Source organism: Otolemur garnettii, unplaced genomic scaffold (assembly GCF_000181295.1).
Source record: "Otolemur garnettii isolate 467f Iridium unplaced genomic scaffold, OtoGar3 scaffold00015, whole genome shotgun sequence".
Classification (NCBI taxonomy): domain Eukaryota; kingdom Metazoa; phylum Chordata; class Mammalia; order Primates; family Galagidae; genus Otolemur; species Otolemur garnettii.
In genome coordinates, this window is record NW_003852410.1 from 20,989,757 (window position 1) to 21,012,822 (window position 23,066).

The window sequence follows — 23,066 nt, forward strand, 5'->3', positions numbered from 1 at the left end:
TCATGGTGTATAACTTGTTTGATGTGTTGCTGGATTCTGTTTGCTAGGATCTTATTGAATATTTTTGCATCGATATTCATTAATGATATTGTTCTATAATTTTCTTTCTTTGTTGGATCCTTCCCGGTTTGGGTATCAGGGTGATATTTGCTTCATAGAATGTGTTGGGAAATATTCTTTCTTTTTCTAAACTTTGGAAAACATATAATATAGGTATTAGGTCCTCTTGAAAGGTTTGATAGAATTGGAATGTGAAGCCATCTGGTCCTGGACTTTTCTTTTTAGGGAGATTTCGTACTGTTGATGCTACTTCAGTGGTTGATATAGGTCTACTATTCAAGATTTCTAATTCTTTCTGGTTGACTCTAAGAAGGTGGCCTGCTTCCAGATATTGGTCCATTTCCTTCATATTTTCATATTTCTGGGAATAGAGATTTCTGTAGTAATCATTGAGGATTTTTTGAATTTATGAAGTGCCTGTTGTTATTTCTCCTTTATCATTGCTGATATATGATATTAGAGATTTTACTTTTCTATTAGGTTGGCCTAAGGTTTATCAATTTTGTTAATCTTTTCAAAAAACCAACTTTTTGTTTCGTTGATCTTCTGAATGATTCTTTTGTTTTCAATTTCATTTAATTGAATAACCTAATTTAGGTTATTTCTTTTTCTTTTTTTTTTTTTTTGCTGGGTTTGGGGTTGGAATGTTCTTCCTTTTCCAGTTGCTTGAAATGATCCATTAAGTTGTTGGCTTCCTCTCTTTCTGTTTTCTTAATGAAGGCTTCTAATGATATAAATTTCCCTCTTAGGACTACCTTTGCAGTATCCCACATGTTTTGATAATTTGTGTCTTCATTATCATTTAGTTCCAAAAATTTGGTGATTTCCTTCTTAATCTCATCTTTGACCCAGTTATCAGTCAGCCTAAGATTATTTAACTTCCATGATTTTGTTTGAGTATGAAGACTGCCGTTGCTGTTGAGTTCAACTTTTATTCCATGGTGATCCAAGAAGATACAAGGAATAATTTCTATATTTTTAAATTTGCTCAGGTTAGACTTGTGTCCTACGATATGATCTATTCTGGAGGATGACCTGTGGGCTGATGAGAAGAATGTATATTCAGTTATATTAGGGTGAAATGTTCTGTAGAGGTCTGTAAACTCCATTTGTTCTAGGGTCAGGGTTAAGTCTAATATTTCTTTGTTTAGTTTCTTCTTGGAGGATCTATCCAAAACTGTCAAAGGGGTGTTAAAATCTCCAACTATCATAGTGCATGAAAATACCAAGTTGTTCATACCCATTAGGGTCTGCTTTATGAACTGAGGAGCATTCTGGTAGGGTGCATAAATGTTAATTATCAAAATCTCTTCATGTTGGGTGTTTCCCTTGACAAATATGTAGTGACCTTCCTTATCTTACTTTATGTTTGTTGGCTTAAAGTCAACTGTATCTGCGAATAAAATTGCAACATCTGCTTTTTTCTGCTTTCTATTTGCCTATATTATACAAGTCCATCCCTTCACCGAGTCTATTTTTATCCTTTACGGTAAAGTGAGATTCTTGTATACATCAGATATCCAGTCTAAGTTTATGTATCCAGTTAGCCAGCCTATGCCTCTTTAGAGGACAATTTAAACCATTCACATTAATTGAGAGAATTGATAAGCCTGATAGTGTTTTGGGTGTCATGATTTTCATTGGACAGTTTCAATCCTTTCACTACTGTGGAAGTTGGGTTTTGTTCAGAAAATTTGGGGTGAGTTTACTTTGGAGCTTAGAGCATTGCACTGTCCGTTGTGGAAGATGGGTCTGAAAATATCCTGGAGAGTTGGTTTAGTTATGACAAATTTCTTTAATGACATCTCTATGTCTTGATTTCTCCATCAGAAATGAAACTCAATTTAGCTGGATACAGGATCCTGGGCTGGAAGTTGTTTTGTTTTAGGAGATTGAAGGCCGATGATCATCTTCTTCTGGCTTCAAACATTTTGGCTGAGAGATCTGCAGTTATTCTGATATTTCTCCCTCTGTAAGTGATGCTTTTCTTACGTCTGGCTATTTGCAAAATTTTCTCCTTTGTTTTAACTTTGGCAAAGTTAATCACAATGTGTCTAGGAGATACTTTATTTGGATTGAGTCTTGCTGGGGTTCTGAAACTATCTGCTATCTGAAGTGCTGTATCTCTTGCAATGTTTGGGAAATTCTCCTCCTAAATCTCTTGGAGTAGAGCATCTGTACCTTTAGGACCATCCTCTTCTCCTTTGGGAATTCCTACAAAACAAATGTTTGGTCTTTTGGAATGATCTCACAACTCTCTCAGGGAATGATCAGTTTTTGCTCTCCATTTGCCTGTCTCTTTGAGTATTTGGGAACTGTTCAAAAGCTTTGTCCTCAGCTTCAGAGATCCTTTTTTCTGCCTGGTCAACTCTATTACTGATGGATTCTACTGTATTTTGGAGCTCCTCAACTAACTTTTTCATTTCCTTGAGCTCTGCTATCTCTTTTCCATATCTTTGATGACTTGGGCTTTGAATTCATTAATTTCTTGAGACAACTTTAGAACTACTCTTTGGAATTCAATTTCTATCTTTTATTCCATTCTATTTATCTTATTTGCAATCCACATTCTGAATTCAATTTCTGACATTGATGCCATTTGTCTATGCATGGCATCTTCAATTGTATCTCCTTTGTCATTTCTTGGGGGAGGGGGGTTGATCTACTCTGGTTATTCATGTTGCCAGAGTTCTTCTGTTGGGTCTGTACCATGTTTATTTTCCACTATTTGGTTATTAGAGCTGGTAGGGTGATACTGAGTTGGGGTTCCCAGGTAGTACAGAAGTAGCAGCTTTCCCCTTACCAAAGCTCTAGGCTTTGTAATTGTGACTTATCTCCTACAACCTTATAAAGATTCCTTTCAGAGTTTTGGCTGGAGACTCTGAGGACCTACTTGGTAGGATAGCATAGGCTAGCTCTGTTTTGATATCAGCCAACTTATACCCTATCCTAACAAACTACACTATTAGATTTAAATCTCGACTATGAAGAGATACAAACAGCTGCGGGGCCCAGCCCCCACCCTTCGGTTCTTTTCCACTATAGAACTTCGAAGGTCAACCTCAGAATGTCCCTGAGTGGACAGCCCCAGACACAGGTTCCAACCAAATTGTCTCTGGCAGTGCAAATCCTGCCCAACAGAGATGGATTCAAGGACAATTCAAAGCAAAGGGATTAAAAGCACAATTGGAGCCAAGGATCCATACTCCCACCTGCCAAACTCAGTCCACACTATTGTCTGCTTCTCTGCTCACAGGCCTAGCTGGAGCCAGGGGCAACGCCCCCACCCACCAGTCTCAGTCCACAAACAGCTAGCCTCTGCTTGCCAGATCTCTTGAAGTCAGGGGACCACGCCCCCTCTTGCTCATCTCAGTCCACTGCCTGGCAAGCCTCTGTTTGCAGGCTCTATTAGAGTCACGGCACCACTCCACCTGCAGGTCTCAGTCCTCACCTGATAAGCCTCTGTTCACCAGCTCCACTGGAGGCAGTGGAGCATGGCCCAGGCCTCAGATCTTGGTTCACACTCAGTAAGCCACAGCTCAAGGGAATCAAGAGACCATGCCCTTGCTCTCAGGTTGCAGTCCCCGCCTATCAAGCCTCTGTTCGCAGGCTGGTTTGGGGACCAGCCCTGTCTGCCAAACTCAGTCCACACAGGGCAACCGCTCTCCCACTATGGGTACCATCAGAGCCAGGGGTTCTGCACCTCATCCTGCTAAACACAGCTGGAACCGAGGGTTAACACTACCACTGGCTGGGCATAGTCATAACCAGGGGACTGCTCCTCCTCCTGCCAAGTGTCCCTTTCTTCCCACACCCTCTTTCTTCCCTGTTAGTCACAGATTCCGTCCTGATGGTTGGCGGTCCACACTATGCCCAGGTCTCTCAGGACAAGACCAAACACTTCATGCTCTGCAAGGGGCAGAACTTCAGACCACTATGCGAGGGGTAAAGGGTGGACTGGGAGTTTGGACTTGTGGGGAAAAATATGTTCAATTTTATGCCTGGCAGGGTAGTGTCTAGGTTCATAAGTGGAACCTCCCTGGAGAAAGAGACCTGGAGTTTAGTGGCTCTCTCCAGTGAGGTAAACTGAGAGGCCTTTTGTTCCCTGCTCATTTGCAGATAGCCTGCGGCAGGCCTCCTGCTTAGGGGAGGGGTCTCCCCTCCTCTAGACAATAGGCTTTGTACCTGTAATTTGTTTTCTTGAATGCTCTTTCTTGGAGTTACAGCTTGCCTAACTTCTTTCTTGGCTCAGCTCCCTGTCTTTGGCTACATAGAATCCCATTCCATCCAGTTTTATTTCCTCTGCTCAGGAGCCTCTGACGAGGGTTGCTACCAGTCGATCTTTCCAGAATTCCCCCACAAACATTATTAAGGACATCATACTTCATGTGCAAAATTATACGTAAAGTGATTGAGAACATCAATTTTGGAGTCAGCCTGCCTGGGTACAAATCCTGGAGGTGCCTTTAGTATTCCTATGGCCTTGGGCCAGGCACTGAACCACTCCTATGTTTTCCACATCTACAAAACCAAGACCAAGATAGCATCTACTACTCACAGAGTGTCATGAAGATTGGCAGGAGATAATCTGCGCAAAGTGCTAATTACAGTGCCTGGCACACTGTAACTTTGAGCAATATTGGCTATTACTGCTTTTACGTACTACTGTTGCTGTCATTATTAACACTGTTACATAATAACAGGGTGCTGTATTTGTACTGTACAGCAAACGGAGGACATGGGTCACTAGATGAAAGGAAACCACTCTGAGCTCCAGGTTTCCCAGATTTAAGGTAGGACGAAAACATGCGCCACCCCTCTGGGTTGTACGATGTGAACTAAGATATTAATGAGTACATAGTGTTTAGCCGAGGGCCTAGCCTACAGCATCTCCTCTACACACACTGGTAACTTTAATTAAGAATTCAGGTGATAACTCAAGTGTATAACTAACTAAAATAAGTGGTTACAGGGTGCCAGTAAGGAAATACATAGATAGAGTGACTACTGAGGAGGGAGAAAGGGAAGATCCTACTTTAAGAGAAGTAGACAGAAGATGTTTCTCTGAGGGGACATTTGATCTAAGACCTGAGGAATGAGAAAGAGGTGGATGTTGAAAAGCCTAGAGAAAAAGCTAGAATGAACACTCCCCAGAGGCAGGGATTTGTGTCAGTCTTCTTTATCACTACGTCCTCAGACCCCAGAAAATGCCTGGAACATAGCAGATCCTCTAAAACAATGTGTACCTTTATACATGTTTCAAAACATGAGGTACCACCTGAGTGTGTATGACTATTATTTGTCAATTTGACAAAATCAGTAAGAACATAAAAAAATAATTACCACATACACACAAAAAATGATGATGTATACAATGAATCAATAAAAAAATATTTCTGGCATAGAGAGTGATAAATGTAAAGGCCCTGGAGTAAGAACCAGTTTGGCGCATCCAAAAGGAACTGAGGGGAAGTGCTGGGCTGTGGAGCAGCAGGGGGCCGGGGTGGCCAAGTGCAGTGGGCAAGGGCCATGGGATAAGGCTGTGAGGGCCTGGTCAGCCAGAGATTAAACTCTGGATTTCATTCTTTCAAAGAGATGTCACTGATAGGTTTCAGCAGGAAGTGCTGTGATCTGGTTTCTTTCTTTATTATGAAAATCACTCTGGCTGCTGTGTGAAGAAATTTTAGGCAAGAGTAAAAACAGGGAGACCATCTAAGAGGCCAATACAGCAATTCAAACAAGAGGGGAGGCTTGAATTAGAAGAAACGACCTGTTGAAGGCTCTCATTATAAGGGCTGAGAGATCAGAGAACTCCAGAATGATTCTTAGTTTCTACTTGAGCAAGCAACAGATAATTGCCTTATTTACTGAGAAGGGGACAATGGAAAAGAGGATAGGGAGAGGCAATGAGAATTCTATTCCCACTGGTCACCCTGAGATACCATCAGTAAAGATATCAACCAGGCAGGTGGTCATCAGAGGCTGAGGCTCAGAAGAAGAGGTTTGCCACAGTGTTATAAAGTGTACAAGCCAGTACACAGAAGGCACCCAAACCCATGGAATGAGATGGAAAAATAAACTATGAGTCTCTGTCAGGTAATAAAAACCATGAAATCTATCACGTTTCCCTTCTTGTTGGGCTGCCAAAAAGTTCCAAAGTAAACATAAATCTTAAAGGAAAAATACTTTCTCTGAGGTTCTGGATATGATAATTCTACCCTTTTCCTTCCCCTCTTCTTTATGATGTCTTCTTTCATCTAAAATATGTTTTAATATGTGAGTACATGTTAAAAAAAAAAAAAAAAGGAACCAAAAGCATAAGAAAGAAGGTAGTGCACTAACAGAATTTGGAGAGCCAGGGGACCTGCTCCCACTTTACCTTGAGTAATCTCCGATTAGAGACACGTTCTGTTTACATTACCTGTGGGCTGTGTGCCTCTCTGATAGGCTCTAAGCTACTCAAGGGCATTCGCTATGTTTTATTCATCTCCGCATTCCTATGAAATGCAACAGTGTTCAGCTAGAATTGCCAAGGCAATAAAGGTACACTGAGTGCACACAGCACACCATATTCTGTGTGATTAAATACAGACAACTGTCAGAGAAGGAAGGGGAAATCTTTAAGACCTGGATTGGAAGACTTCCAGCAGGAGATTAAAATCCGAACTGAACTTTGAAAGAGGCATGGCTTTTGGACCCTTAGAATCACATTTCAGACAGACGTCAAAGAATAAGGGAGGGTTGAGGGAGAAAGAACATGTTTAGAGGCAATAAGAGGCTTTTCTGGATACAGGGGAAGGATTTGGGAAGGAAAAAAAAGTACAGGGGAAGGAAGCTCAAAAGTCCAGTGTGCAGATCCCTGAGTGCCAACAACTTTATCCTTTATGTTTTGGAAAACCGCATATTTCTGAGAACATACATGTTACTTCAAAGAGATGTTTAAGGAAGATCACACAAATTCACTGCGCAGCACAGGTAAGAAAGCAAAGAACCTGTCAGGACTGGAGCCAGGCGTAAGGTGGTAAGAATCAGGCAAACAGTGGCCATGGACTCCAAAAACGCAGTGTCACCAAGATGAGGGGAGCAACATTATACAGAGAAAGAGAAATGAGAGAATCAAATTTTAATCTGGGGTTTGAGATCAGGTGTCAGGAGAATAGTGATCAATAGAAATGGTGAGAGAGCAGGAAGAAGTGGCATTACAATGACCATGACTTTAAGGCAGTTAAGCTGAAGATAATAGAGACCAGCCAGGGCTGCAGACACTAGGTGAATGCAGTCTGCTAAAGTCTTGGCTGAGAAAAATTTTTCTGAGCAGTACTCCCACATAAATACTCAACAAAGAAATCCCAGGCCGTGCATAGTAGATTGCTGGAGTTCCCGAGTTTGAGACCAGCCTGAGCAAGAGGGAGACCCCACCTCCCCTAAAAATGAAAAACTGAGGCAAGAGGATCACTTGAGCCTGAGTTTGAGGTTGCGTGAGCTATGATGCCTTGGCACTCTACCCAGGGCAACAAAATGAGACTCCGTCAAAAAAAAAAAGAAAAGAAAAAAGAAATCTTCCCGTATAATACAATCTTCCTCTATGGCTGCAATAACAAGTTTAAATTAATTAAATTGTAAACACAAAGATAAAAAAACATGCCAAATACTGTCCACTTTCACAAAAGCACAGATTTCACACACAGATGTCACAAAATGCTTGACATTACTTAGTCATGACGGAACTGAAAATTAAAGCCCCAATGAAATAGCAATTTACAATTATTAGAATGGCTGCAATTTTTAAAAATTTAACAACAACAAGCAGTGACAAGGATGGACAGCTCCTGGAACTCCCATCATTGTCCATGGGAATGCAAAATGGTGTAGCTACTTTGGAAAACACTGTGACCTTTCCTTATAAAATCAAACATATACTTTCCCTATTATTCAATGATGCCTTTCTCAGGTACCTACCCAAGAAAAAGAAAAACATACGTTCATATGAATACTATATGCAAAGACTTAAAGCAGCTTTATTCATAATCATTGGAAACTGGAAAACAACTGAAATATCTATCAACTAGTGAATAAGCAAACTACAGTACATCCATACACCCATGGAAAGTGAGAAGAAGAAAGAAACTATTGGCAGAAACAACATGAATGAATCTCAAAGGTATTATATTAAATGAAAGAAGCGAGGCACAAAATGCCATGGAGTCTGCTCTGTCTGCATGACATTCTGGAAAAGGAAAAACTAATGTAGAGAACAATGCTTGGCAGGGACTGAAGTTAGATGGTGGGCACTTACTATAAGGTGGCACAAGGGAACTTTCTGGAGTGATGGAAATATTCTCTATTTTAGTTATGATGGTGGTTATAAACATTTGTCAAAAATCATAAAATGTACATTTATAAAGGGTGAATTTTACCATACGTAAATTATTCCTCAAGAAATCCTGACCTAAAAAATATATACATATATATATAATGTCAACATTGCTCAAAAAATTTTTTTAAAACATAGAGCACTGTTATCTATGATTACTGTGAAAACTGCTACACATTTCTTAACTAGCTAGAACTCCACAAATGTTCTTAATAATGAAAAGAAACCCTATGCTCTTTCCTTCCTTTGGAGTCAAAACATTCCTTTGCAGACTTAGGGCATAAGGATGGTGGAGGGCGCAGGATCTGTGAATGCTGGTTATTGAGACACTGATCAAGTGAGTCTTGTTTGCTGGACAGCTGTTGGCTTCATTGTTCTTTTGTCACACACTAAGAAGGAGAACTGTTATGCTAATGGAATGTGACCTTCTCATTGGAGAGCTGTTACATCACATGCTGAAATGCTGCCTGAGAAATCTATTTTCACCAGGCATCATGTAGGAAATGATAAAAATAAAAAACAAACAAAACAATAACAAAAGATCCCAGCAATTGTATTAAATGTGCAGTATTCTTTAAAAATCACTTACTATGGGCTCGGCGCCTATAACTCAACCGGCTAAGGCGCCAGCCACGTACACCTAAGGTGGCGGGTTCGAATCCCCAGCCCGGACCCGCCAAACAACAATGACGGCTGCAACCAAAAAATGGCCGGGCGTTGTGGCAGGCGCCTGTGGTCCCAGCTACTTGGGAGGCGGAGGCAGGAGACTCGCCTAAGCCCAGGAGTTGGAGGTTGCTGTGAGCTATAATGCCATGGCACTCTACCCAGGAGGACAGCTTGAGGCTCTGTCTCAAAAAAAAAAAAAAAATCACTTACTATGTGTAAGAAATACTTCCCAATACTCATATTCCAGAGTTTATTTTTTAAAGGAATAATATTTTGTCTTAATTTATTATCTTTTAGTATATAACTTACAGAAAATTTATTTCAGAGATGAAATATTTCTTATTATATTCTTTAAGAGATATTTTACATGAGTACTCCATAATTAATAACTATAAAACTGTGGAGTGATTCGTTTATTTTTATATTATCTAATGCCTACCTAGAGATTTTACAGTTTGGTCATTTAGGAACCATTTTCACTTGAACAAGAGTTTTCAAAATCTTTTTGACCATTATCCACAGCAAAAAATACATTTTACATTGCAACCCAGCATACATATGTCGGTATACACACACATGCAAGCACAACGTCAAATTTTACAAAATACTTATCCTTACTATGTACAATGATAACATATCCTTTTTTATTATGATCTTTAAAATGCTCAGACCCACACAAGTCATATCATGACCTACCCTTTTCAAATCACGGCATCAGAAGGTGAAAAACCAATGCAACATCTCTGCATGTTTTAAATTAAGGCTTTTAAAAATTTGTTGGTTGTTAAACAGGTGAGTGACCTTCCCCAGCACGGACTCACAATTCACTACACTTTGTTCCTCTCCCTAGGCCAGGGTAAGCAGCAAAGGTGGGAGAACCAGTCAGAGCCCCAAACTCTTGCAGGCCCTGATGTGGGGAACTGGTCTTGCCTTCTCAGCCTACACATATTCAGGGCCTAGCTTCCCTGACTTTCTGTCCTTTTCCATTTGCTGTTGCTGCTATTCCTCAACCTCTAGACACACACACACACACACACACACACACACACACACATATAAAGTTAAAAAAAAAAAAAATTCAACCGGTTGGAAAAAGTGTGCAATACAGAAGAAAATAAAGCAAAGGTCTGTGGACTTCAGCCACGTGCTAATTTCCTAGCACGGCAGCAACCTGAGTAGGTTTAAAGGCTGAACTGATAAGGAAAACACAAATAAAAAATATTTTCAAGTGCTAATACTTTTGAGTTTTTAAACCTTGTGTCAACATTATATTCTGCTCCTCTACACTCAAACTAATGGGTATTTCTGAAAATTAGAGACAAATTTTATGTGAAGATTGAAAAACTTACCTTTAAGGACTCCCATAAGGGAAACTGGACCAAAGAAAAAGGAATCTGAAGGAAAAAAAAAATCAAATAAGCAAGAAAAATCAGCATTTGAACAAATGAAACAATATTTGATTAAATAAAATAATGTTTCTAAACAATAGTTACAGGTTCATATAGTAATGTCAGAGCTGTTATTATTTAAAAACATTTTTCATTTGAATTGTATGTATAACCAAGCTAATATCAAACAAATGTATAGGCATAATATACATAATGTTTAGAAAAAGAGTTAAACTATAACCTATAGATCCTCTAATGTTTTGAGCCCCCAAGGATATAAAATGATGCTGTGAGGCCTTCTTGAAATGAAAAGTGAAGCACATAGTCTGGATACCAAAATAACAAAATAAATATTTCCCATCATAATAAACACTTTAAAGACTCGATATTTTTCTGCTTAAAGGCCAAGGCTGTCCACACCTCATAAGGCAAAGTGTTAGGATTTAAAAGAGAAACAGGATGAGAGAGAGGGTAAGAGATAGTGGGGGCAGCGAGGCCAAGGAGGAATGGGAAAAGAGAAAGGAGGGGAGAGGGAGGGAAGGAAAGAACGAAGTGGAGAGAGGAAAAAAAGGGAAGAGGAAAAGGGAGAGAGATGGAGCAAAGAAAGAGAAAGAAGAAGGATGGGTAAGAAGGAGAGGGAACAGAGAAGAGGAAGAGAGAGGAAGAAGAAAGGGAGGGAAAGAAGAGAGGGAGGAAGATGAAGAGAAGGCATGGGTAGGTGGGGGAAAGAGATAGGGTAGGAAGAAAGAGGAGACAGGACCACTTAGATTTAGAAAGGGGACTCCAGAAAAGAGCAGCCAGACAGGAAGTGGGAAGGCCACACCCTTCTAAGAACAAAGGAAGGGCAGATGGACGGATCACCAAATCAATGCTGGAGGAGCAGAGAGGTTCTAAACAGATGCAAGAAGCGTGCCTGATTAGTCCCAAGTGAAGTATGAGTGGTCAAGACCCCACCCTAAACACAATAAGTAAGTACAATTAGTTGTCTAACAATAAGGGCTGTAATCACCAAGAACGTGGCAGCCACTGTGCTCATGAGCACTTGGTAAGTTTTATTTCACTGAGTCCTCACAACAGCCCTGTAAGACACTGAGGTATTATTACTATTATTACTATTCTCATTTTCTAGAAGAGAAGACGGAAGTTCAGAGAAGCTGTGTAAATTGCCTGAAGACAAACAGAGGATGCTGACTCCAGGGTCTGTCTAACAACTCCTCCATCCTAAAGAATACCTGAATATAAATTCACCAAGTGAACTTACTTTTTATTTGCTTTTAATGGAAGTTTCCAAAGTTCTAAAATAGAAATCTACTCCTATTTCCTAAAATAAAAACACCCCCACCCACTAGCTTAAGACTTAGTTGCTCCCCACCACACAGCAGGAGGTGAGCAATAGGGCAGGGAGGCAGGGAAGCTTCATCTGTATTTACAGCCACCCTCATCACTGGAATCTCTGCCTGAGCTCTGCCTCCTGTCAGATCAGCAGTGACATCAGATCCTCAGAGGAGCACAAACCCTACTGTAACCATGCATGTGAGGGATCTAGGCTGCACTAATATCCAGTGATCTGAGGCGGAGATGTAATGTGCTTGAATCATCTTGAAACCATCCTCTTTTCCCCCACACCAGTCTGTGTAAAAACTATCTTCCATGAAACCAGACTTTGTGCTAAAAGGGTTGGGGCCTGCTGCCTATGGACCATGCTAGGACAAGCACCATGGCCACAAGTGCATCTTGGCCCCCCAGTGTTGTTTGTTACTCTACATTCATCTCAGCTGCAAGTAAAAATTACCTGTGGACTTTGAACATTATCACTGTGTGTGTGTGTTGGGGGAGGGGGGGTTCCTCCATAATTTTGGAGGAGTTAATGGATTTATCAGAACATGAATTAAAGGCATTTTACTTTTGTTTTTTAAGATAGAGTCACTATTGCCTTGGGTGGAGTGCCATGGCATTGTCATAGCTCACAGCAGCCTCAAACACCTGGGGTCAAGCAATCCTCCTGCCTCAACTTCCCAAGTAGCTGGGAGTACAGGTGCCTGTCACATGGTCTTGCTCTTGCTATGGCTGATTTTGAACCTCTGAGCTCAAGCAATCCACCCCTCTTGACCTCCACCCCCTCAGCCTCCCAGAGTGCTAGGATTACAGGAGGCATTGTAATTTCTGAAATATTTACATTAAATCATAAATTTAAAGTCTAATATCATCTGTCTTACTCTGCTACAGAAATTATGGCCTTCGGTCTGACAGACAGTGGCCATAGAAAGGAAATAGGGGGAAAAAAAATCATTGTTTACAGCAGGATCAATTTGACAAACTAGAATCTCGGAGAAGTTTGTCACTGTCATAAATAAGCAGCCGCCCCACCTTGAATATTAAGTTTCTATAAGAGAAAGTAAAATTTAGTTTTTTTATTGTCACTAAAACTAGCATCTGACATTATCTGCTCTGAAACTAAAGTGCTGTATTTCCAATTAATTATCAAACCCTAAAAATCCTGACTGTATAACAGTAGTTCTCAACCTTCCTAATGCCACAACCCTTTAATACAGTTCCTCATGTTGTGGTGACCCCCAACCATAAAATTATTTTTGTTGTTATTTCATAACTATAATTTTGCTGTTATGAATCGTAATGTGAATATCTGATATGCAGGATAGTCTTAAGCGACCCCTGAGAAAGGGTCATTCAACCCCCAAACGGGTCATGACCCACAGGTTGAGAACCACTGCTGTATAGGTTTCTAAAAGGTTTTCTAGATTTTTTAAAAAATTATCATCTGTAATAAAATAAACCCAAGAGGATTCATAGGTAGTAGAGTTACAGATTATTTTAATTTTCTCCCTTGTACTCTCCCTTCTCAAATGTAAATATATCACATTTTAACAAGAATGTAAATATTTCACATTTATAAGATAAAAAATATTTAACTTGTTAACAGTCAAAGCTAGTGTATTAACATCTTGATTAAAATAACCTATACAATTGCACTGAATGTTATTGGCACTTATTTGGTACTTAATACTATTAGATTTTGGATTCTATGGCTAAGCATTTTGCCCATATTCCTTTACTAAAAGTCATTCATTAAATTGTCCCTTCAGTTTAAAGAATAACTTTAAAAATCATACATTTAGGATGGGCAGATTCTCGTGGGTATTTATTTTTTAAATCGCGCCAACAGTAAACCCCCCTTTAGTCCCTAAAATATTAATTGACAATCTAAGGTAATCACATGTACTGTAAATGCATAAATTAATCTATTTCTGACTTCTAGTAGTGAAATGTCCCTCATAAAATAAATTCTTGATATGTGAAAAATTTTCAAATATTCTTTAAGTCAAAATTGTATCACTGACGTCTCACAGTTTACAATATGAAGAAATAATAATGAAAATGTGTTGCCCACATGTGGAAGCAGCACTGCCAGCAAACAGGGCTCCACAGCTAAAACAAATACTTCTCCCAGCTTCTACAGAACCTGGGCCAGTCAGAGAGCTAGCTCCCTCCTTGCCTCTGGCTTGGAGTTACATAACCCTGATGTTTCTTCAAAACGTGGAATTTTAAACCCCAAACAGATGTAAGCTGTTATTCTAAAATGTTTTATAGATGAAGAAAATGAATAGCTGCACTCAGAGGTCTTATATTCCCAAACACAACATACCCATTTTATTGCACCAAAAGCTACAAAATGGCTCACTGTTGTGACCTGTTAAATGCCTCCATTTAAGATGTTTTGTTTGAATAAGGTTGTTAAGACCCAGGGCACTAATAAGTGAGTGCCAGTAAACCCAGCTACCATCAAAGAGGCAGATGTGGGGGGAGGGGGGGCTGCTAAAATTCAATATGGATTCCACTCTGTAATAAATACAGCTAATAATTCTATACAAGAGTGCAAGTGAGGATTCCAGGTGAAGGAGATAAAACAAAACCCAGAGAAATGCAGTGCTGGGCATCACTAAGGAAACAAACCAAGTGCAAAATTCCATATAAGCATGCCATACTCATCTCAGAGTACTGGACCAGAATTAACCCAGTAGAGTCCAATCTTGTGATTTTAACATAAACAACTGTAACTGAAAGGTCTTTTTATAAGTAGGGGAGCGACTTACAACTAGAGGATATGAAGACATAATTTCTAAAGTATCATTTAGCTCTAAAATTCTATTTTTCAACAGAACAATTACAAGAGAATACCAATACAGTTTTAAAGATAAGTAAGACATGATTATAAGCTGTGATGTACACAATGCTGCTGTGAGTTACCTAGAAGCTATGGAACAAGCAAATGCATTTAAAAAGCCATGAAAGCTATCACATTTGGCAGAAATGATCAAAAAATTCTCTACCAAGAAGACTAAAAAAAAAAAAAAAAAACCCAGAAACTGTGCAAGACCTCAAATTAGAAGGGGTTTGGAGAACAGCATGGGACTGGTAGGCTTGCCATGCATGTCACAGTGGGTCCAAGGACTGGTCCATTCCAATTTTCAGGGGATCCTACAAGTGACTCACAGGAGGGTCTCCTTTTTGTTGCATGACAATTTCCAAATTTCAGTGCATGATTTTGAATTTTCTTTTCTAGTATCCCATAGATAAATAACAAAGGCACTCTTGGATACTCTGTACCTTTTCCCATTCAACCCCAGTGGTAACTATGGACCAATTCAGGTTGAAGACCTAGAAAGTCCTTGCCCCAAAGTGACCATTATTCTTAAAAAACACCAGCAAAAGTGAAACTCATTCAAAGTTAGTCTGTTAGTATTTAATGTACCAGAAACATTCTAGTAGTAAATACATTTTCATGTTTTAATTTAACAACTATAACCCATCTATTTGCACTGTTTGTGTGCTAATAAAGGAAATTAGCCTGAAGGAAAATTTAAAGTGAATTACTCCTTGGGTTAATAAGACATACTAAATTCCCAAGCCATCTTTACAAAGAGTACAGAAAATGAACATAAGTAGTAGAATCTAATAGAGGGGGGGAAAAAAACTAATAGAGAGAAACAAATCTAATAGATTTTTTAACAGAAGTAGCAAATCTAATAGAGAGAAAAAAAACTATGAGCTCTTTGTTGTTTTTTTTTTTTTTATTTTGAGACAGAGTCTCACTTTGTCACCTTGGATAGAGCGCTGTGGTGTCACAGCTCACAACAACCTCAAACTCTTGGACTCAAGTGATCCTCTTGCCTCAGCCTTCTGGGTGGCTGGGACTACAGGCCCCCACCACAATGCCTGGCTATTTTTAGAGACAGGGTATGGGCTCTTGCTTGGGCTGGTCCCAAACTCCTGAGTTCAAGCAATCCAACCACCTCAGCCTCCCAGAGTATTACAGGCATGAGCCACCAAGCACATGGCCTAGCAGTTTGATTCTTAGGTAAATCTTTTTTTGCCCTTCAAGGGCAGGGGCATTGGAAACAGCAATTACTAACTCAGTGCATTAGACACAGGAAATGCTTAATGTCATCACTGAAAGGTAATGATTAAATGTTCTTTCTCTACTTTCTATAGCAGTGGTTCTCAACCTTCCTAATGTCTCCTAATGCTGTGCCCCTTTAATACAATTGCTCATGTTGTGGTGACCCCCAACCATAAAATTATTTTTGTTGCCACTTCATAACCATAATTTTGCTACTGTTATGAATCGTAATGTAAATATCTGATATACAGGATGTATTTTCATTGTCACAAAGGGGTCGCAACCCACAGGTTGAGAACTGCTGTTTTATAGACTCATCATAGTAATTTTTTCCAGGTGAAGTGGCTCCCAGCATTTCAAATTACATGTTAGAGTGCCAGTTATACTACGCTTTTATAATCAAGTGTAATTCACTATACTTCTCAAGTCCTAAAAACAAGTTTCACTCTTTTTAAAAAGTATTTGATACTTTCTTATGATAAAAGTGCTCCCCAAAATAAGAATAAAAGGGCAATTCCTCAGTCTGATAGCTAGTATCATTTGTAATGATGGAAGACTAAATGCTTTTCCCTTACAATCTTGAACAAAGCACAGATGTAGTTCTCACCACTTCTACTCAACACTACACTGGAGGTCCTAGTCAGTGTAATCAAGCCAAGTAAATAAAGTAATAAGGATAGAAAAGAAATAAAATTGTCCCTATTCACAAATTACATGATTGTTTATGCTGAAAATCCTAAGGAATTAATATGCATACATACATACATACACACACAGAGAATTTCTAAATACTAGCAGCAAATAAATGAAAAACCACTTTTAAAAAGTTTTATTTACAATAGCCTCACAATAACACAATCTACTTAGCAATAAAGTTAACAAAGACTTATAGGACCTCTGTACTGAAAGTTATAAAACACCGTAAGTAGAAATTAAAGAACTAAATAAATAGAAGATATGCTATTAATAACTAGAAATCTTGATATTGCTAAAATGTCAATTCTCCTACAAATAATTCATAATTTTAAGGCATCCCCACTAACAATCCAAGCTGGCCCTTCTTTCTATGCTAAAAATATCAACTGGTAAGCTGATTTACCTGAAAATGCCAAGGATCTACAATAACCAATTAATCCTAAAAACATACATCTAGAGTACTAACAGTATTTGATTTCAAGGTAAACTGTGAAACTATAGCAAGCAGAATAACGATCAGAACAAGTACAGACAAAACAAAGGAATAGAACACAGAGTTCAAAAATGGTATTTTTAAGAAATGTCATTAAAACCTCGGGCTATCCACATGCAGATCCCAACCTCAAAATCATACACAAAAATGAATGAAAGATGGATTATAAACCTAGAATAAAAGCTCAGTCTATAAAGCTTTTAGAAAGAAAAAGATAGTAACTAATTACCTAGAGGTAGGAGAAAATTGCTCAGACTGTAAGAAGCAATATGTAAAAGAAAAAAAAATTTTTTTAAATCAGACTATACCAAACTTTAAAAATTCTTCTCACTGAAAGATAATGTTAAGAAAAATCCCAATAGCATATTTTTTGGAAATAGGAAAATCTATCCCAAAATTCATAAGGGATCTCAAGAGTCTCAGTAGTCAGAACAACCTGGAAAATAAGATACTTCCTGATTTCAAAAGTTATTACAAAGCTGCAAAGAGCCAAATGGTGTGGGAGTGGCTTCAAGACAGACATGAAGACTGGAATAGAAGGCCCAGAAATAAAGCCCCACATACAAGGTTAAATAATTTTGAACAAGAGTGCAAAGAACAATCTTTTCAACAAATGATGCTCGGAAAACTGGATGTCCACATGCAAAAGAATGAAATTAGACCCTAACCTTAACACAGTATATAAATATTTACTCAAAATGGATGAAAGACCTACATACAAGATCTAAAACCATAAAACTCTCAAAAGAAAACATAGGGAAAACGTTGTTAATACTCAATTTGGCAATAATTTCTTGGATATGACACCAAAAGCAGAGACGATAAAGGCAAAAATAGACAAATGGGACATCAAAATTAAAAACTTATGCATACCAATGAACACAATGAACGGAGTAAAATGGCAACCTATGAAATGAGAGAAAATATGTTCAAGTCACATATCTGCTAAGGGGTTAATATCCAGAATGTATAAAGAACTCAACAAGAAGAAGAAAATTCAATTTTAAAATGACTTGAACAGACATTTTTCTAGAGAAAATATACAAAGAGACAACAAGCATATAAAAAGAAGCTCAACATCACTAATCATATCAACTCATACCTATCAGGAGGCTATTATCAACAAAAACAGAAAATAAGTGTCACAAGGACATGCCGAAAATAAAATCCTTGTTTACTGGTAGTGTGAAGGTAAATGGTGAGCTGCTCAAAAACAGTATGGTTATTTCTCAAAAAATTAAAAATGGAATTATCACAGGATCTAGCAATTCTACCCCCCGGGGAATATAGCCAATACAAAGCCAAGCCACAAGCTGGAAGAAAATATGTGCAAAGCGTGTACTATGTACCTTGTATTAGAATATACTGTATAAAGAACTTTCAATAACAAATCACTAGGATATTCAACATCATTAATCATCAGGGAAATGCTATAGAAAATCCATTGATAAAACAGCTTGGTGGTTCCTGAAAAGGTTAAATAAACAATTACCATATGACCCAGCAATTTTACTACTAGTTATATAGGAGTAAATAACTGAAAATGGCCAAACAGATACTTGTATCTGAATCTTCATTGTAACACAGGTCACAGTGGAACAATAATCCAAACCCATCAACAGAAGAATGGATAAACAAAATGTGGTACATTACATACAATGGGATATTACTCAGCCATAAAAAGGAATGGAACTCTGACATATGCCATACTATGGATGAACTCTAAAAATACCATACCAGGTAAAATAAGCCAGACACTAAAGGCCAATATTGTATGATTACATTATTAACAGAGACAGGAATAGACACAAGGTTACCAGGAGCTGCGGGGAGATATTGCTTAGTGAGTACAGAGTTTCTATGTAAGGTGATGAAATGGATTTGGGAAGAAAGAGTGGTGATGGTTGTACAACACCATTAATGTAACTAAAGATACTGAATTATATACTTCAAATGTTTAAACTGACAGATTTTATGTTATATCTACTTTACCACAATTTAAAAAACATTTTACAAAAATCACAATGAGATGCTATTATTCACAAAAATGGATGAAACCAAAATGACTATCAAAACCAAGTAATGGTAAAGACATGAAGCAACCATAACTCTCATACTGTGCTGGTGGGAACTGGACAAAGAATGTTCACTTTTGAAAAGTGTTTGCTAAGTTATTTATTTGATCTAGAAATGTTACTCTTAGGCATTTATCCAAGAGCAGTGACTATACATGCCCATATATGGATGTCATAGCAGCTTTAATCATACTAGCTAATGTCTACTGACATTAGAACATAAATATGACATCAGAAGTAGATGCTAGTTATACCCTATCTAAAAATAAAAATAATTTAAGGAAATATTTTTGATAGTTGGGATTCTTATGAAATAAAGTTAGAAACAATGAAAAATGTTATTTAAAAATCTACTAAAATATAAACACACACATAGCATATACAGTGATGCTTAAGTAATCCATTTATTTTTATTGGTTAATGCTCCACAATTTTTAAAACAGTCACTCAGCAATTAGGATAGTTCTTGCTCCTGCTATCTGAAAATTTCTTCTGGCAAATAAGAAGCAAATGAAGAAGTCAGTTTTCAGGTCTTCACAGTCGCTTCCAGTATTTTAAGCAATGTTCATTTAAGCCCTTTAAGAAAACAGGCCAGGGAGTAGTAGTTGAGGAGGTGCTTAAGACTGAGAAATTTCAAAACCAGAATTCCTGTCAAGATGTTAGAACTCTGGCACAGAGTGAGGAAACAGATGTTTTTAGCTGGAATTCGCATTCAACTTTAATCCCTTACAAAATATAATCAGGCTGCCTTAAAGGTTATTTCCTGTAGCTGAGAATGGCATCACTGTGCACACTTCAGTTGCCCTTCCCTCCTACCACTTCTTCCTTCTCTTCCAGCAGCCCAATCTCCCATCTCTTTACTCAGACAGCAATAAAGAAGAGAGGGGAAAAAAGGAGTGGCCAACTCCTCAAGAAACTCTACAATAAAAAGTGAATTATTTTACTTACTATTCTATCAAATGTTCTTGTTAACAAAGGCAACTGCTAATTTAACGGGGGTTTTCTCTACTTCTGAAGCAGTTTTCCCAGTAATAAAGATGTTCTAAATTGACAGTTTCCCAAATTCTAAAAAATACATAAAACTGTAAAGACTAGCCAGGAGAAATGGGAATTCTCACCTATTATTCAAATCATTTTAATAGACACATCCTTAGTGCATTTATGCAAAATTACAACTTGAAAGGAATCATGAAAAAAAAAAAAAACTAGGTGTGTGGAGTGATGGGGCCCCATGAATAGCTTCTGGTCCCCTCCGTCCTATCTACTCATCTAGCAACCACCTCCTCCTCACTCAGCACCACCCCAACTGCCCCACAACAATCAAGGAGTATTAAAAGCACTTTAAAAAGCAGCCCCATTAACATAGCATGACCACAAGGAGGCTAATCAGTAATGTAGCACTGACCAGTATTCAGGACTGCACGACTGGAAGACAGGAGGGGCTGGGGAGCAAAAGAAGAGGGCAGTAAGCTTGCTGAAGATGGGCAGGGGCCGTGTCTGGCTTCCTTGTCCCATATCCAGCTTCCTGCACAACAGATACTCTACTCTAAGAGATAATTGAGAAGAACTTCCCAAGCATGGCAAGAGACACTGTAATCCAGATAGCAGTTCAGAACCCCAGCACAACTCAACCCAAATGAAGCACGTTCTAGACACATTCTAATTAACTTCACCAAAGTTAAAACGAAGGAGAAAATCCTGCAAGTAGCCAGACATAAAAAAAATCATAACTTATAAGGAGAAGAATATTAGAATGACTGCAGATCTCTCTGCTGAAACTTTTCAAGCCAGAAGAGGATGGTCATCTACCTTCAATCTCCTAAAACAAAACAACTTTCAGCCCAAGATCCTGTATCCAGCTAAAGTGAGCTTCATTTATGATGGAGAAGTTAAATATTTTAATGACATACACATGTTGAAGAAATTGGGCCATAACCAAACCAGCTCTTCAGGAAATCCTTAGACCCGTCCTCCATAATGACCAACACAGTGCTCTACCACCAAACTAAACTCACTCTGAAATTCTTGACTGAAACCCAATTCCTCTGAAATTCTTGACTGAAACCCATTCCAGTGGGTTTCAAATGTCCACTGGACTTTCAAAAAACTCGACAAGCAAAATACTACCAGGCTTATCAAAACTTTCAATTAATGTGAATGGCTTAAACTGTCCTCTTAAGAGGTACAGGTTGGCTGACTGGATACACACAAAAATTTCATCTTACCTTAAAGGATAAATACAGACTCAGGGTGAAGTGATGGGTACCCTTCCTAACACCCTAACACCCCTTTGGCAGTGTGGGATAGATCTTCCAAAAAGAAACTATACAAAGAAATTTTGGACTTAAACTTTACCATACAATGATTGAATTTAATAGACATCTACTGAACATTTCATCCTAACAAAACTGATTACACATTCTTCTCATCAGCCCATGGAACACCCTCAAAAATTGATCACATCTCAGGTCATAAGTCTAACCTCAGTAAATTTAAAAGTATAGAAATTATTCCTTGTATTTTCTCAGATCATTACACAATAAAAGTTGAACTCACCAATAAACAGGTACCTGCATACTCAACAAAAACAGGGAAACTAAATAACCTTATGCTGAATGCTAGCTGGGTCATAAGATGAGATTAAGAAGGAAATTGCCAAATTTCTGAAACAAAATAATAATGAAGACACGAATTATCAGAACCTATGAGATACAGCAAAGGCAGTCCTAAGAGGGAATTTATAGCATTGTAAGCCTTCCTCAAGAGAAAAGAAAGAAAGGAAGTCAATAACTTAATGGGACATCTTAAGCAACTGGAAAACTGGTTGGAAGAACATTCCAACCCCAAATCCAGCAGAAGAAAAGAAATAACTAAAATTAGAGCAGAATTAAATGAAATTGAAAACAAAAGAATTATTCAAAAGATCAATGAATCAAAAAGTTGGTTTTTTAAAAATTCAACATAACTGATAAACCTTCGGCCAACCTAACCAAAAATAAAAAATTAAAGTCCATAGTATCATCAACCAGAAATGACAAAGGCAAAATAATAATAGACACCTCAGAAATTAAAAAAATCCTTAATGAATATTACAAAAAACTTTATTCTCAGAAATATGAAAATTTGAAAGAAATTGATCAATACTTGGAAGCAAGCCAACTTCCTACACTTAATCAGAAAGAATTGGAAATGTTGAACAAACCTATATCAAGTACTGAAATAGAATCAACTATATGAAATCACCCAAAAAAGAGGAGTCTGGGACCAGATGGCTTCACATAAGAATTCTACCAAACCTTTAAGGAGGAACTAGTACCTATATTACTTAACCCTTTCCAAAACATCAAAAAAGAAGGAATACTTTCCAACACATTCTATGAAGCAAATATCACTCTGATCTCCAAACCAGGAAAAGACCCAACAAGAAAAGAAAACTATAGATCAATTTCTTTAATAAACACAGATGCAAAAATATACAATAAGATCCTAGCAAACAGAATCCAGCAACGCATCAAACGAATTATACACCATGACCAAGTGGGTTTTATCCCAGGGTCTCAAGGTTGGTTCTACATATGTCAATCTATAAATATAATATACCACATAAACAAACTAAAAAATAAAGACCATATGATTTTCTCAATTAATGCAGAAAAAGCTTTTGATAATATCCAGCACCCTTTCATGATCAGAACACTTAAGAAAATAGGTATAGAAGTGACATTTCTTAAAATGATAGAGGCCACTGCAGCAAACCCACAGCCAATATCATACTGAATGGAGTAAAACTGAAAACATTTCCACTCAGATCAGGAACCAAACAAGGTTGCATTGTCTCCACTGCTTTTTAACACTGTAATGGAAGTCACAGCCATGGCAATCAGGCAAGAGAAGG

At 38.1% G+C, this 23,066-nt stretch overlaps 1 protein-coding gene across 3 annotated transcripts in view; it reads right to left on the reverse strand.

Annotated features, from left to right (window-relative positions):
• Nucleotides 1–23,066, reverse strand: part of SLC25A26 (solute carrier family 25 member 26) — a 180,379-nt gene that overhangs the window by 40,071 nt on the left and 117,242 nt on the right. For all 3 annotated transcript variants that reach the window (XM_023510696.1, XM_012802563.2, XM_023510697.1), the window contains one exon: nucleotides 10,450–10,494. In XM_023510696.1, the coding sequence (XP_023366464.1) occupies nucleotides 10,450–10,494 (45 nt within the window). The remainder of the gene's footprint in view (nucleotides 1–10,449; nucleotides 10,495–23,066) is intronic.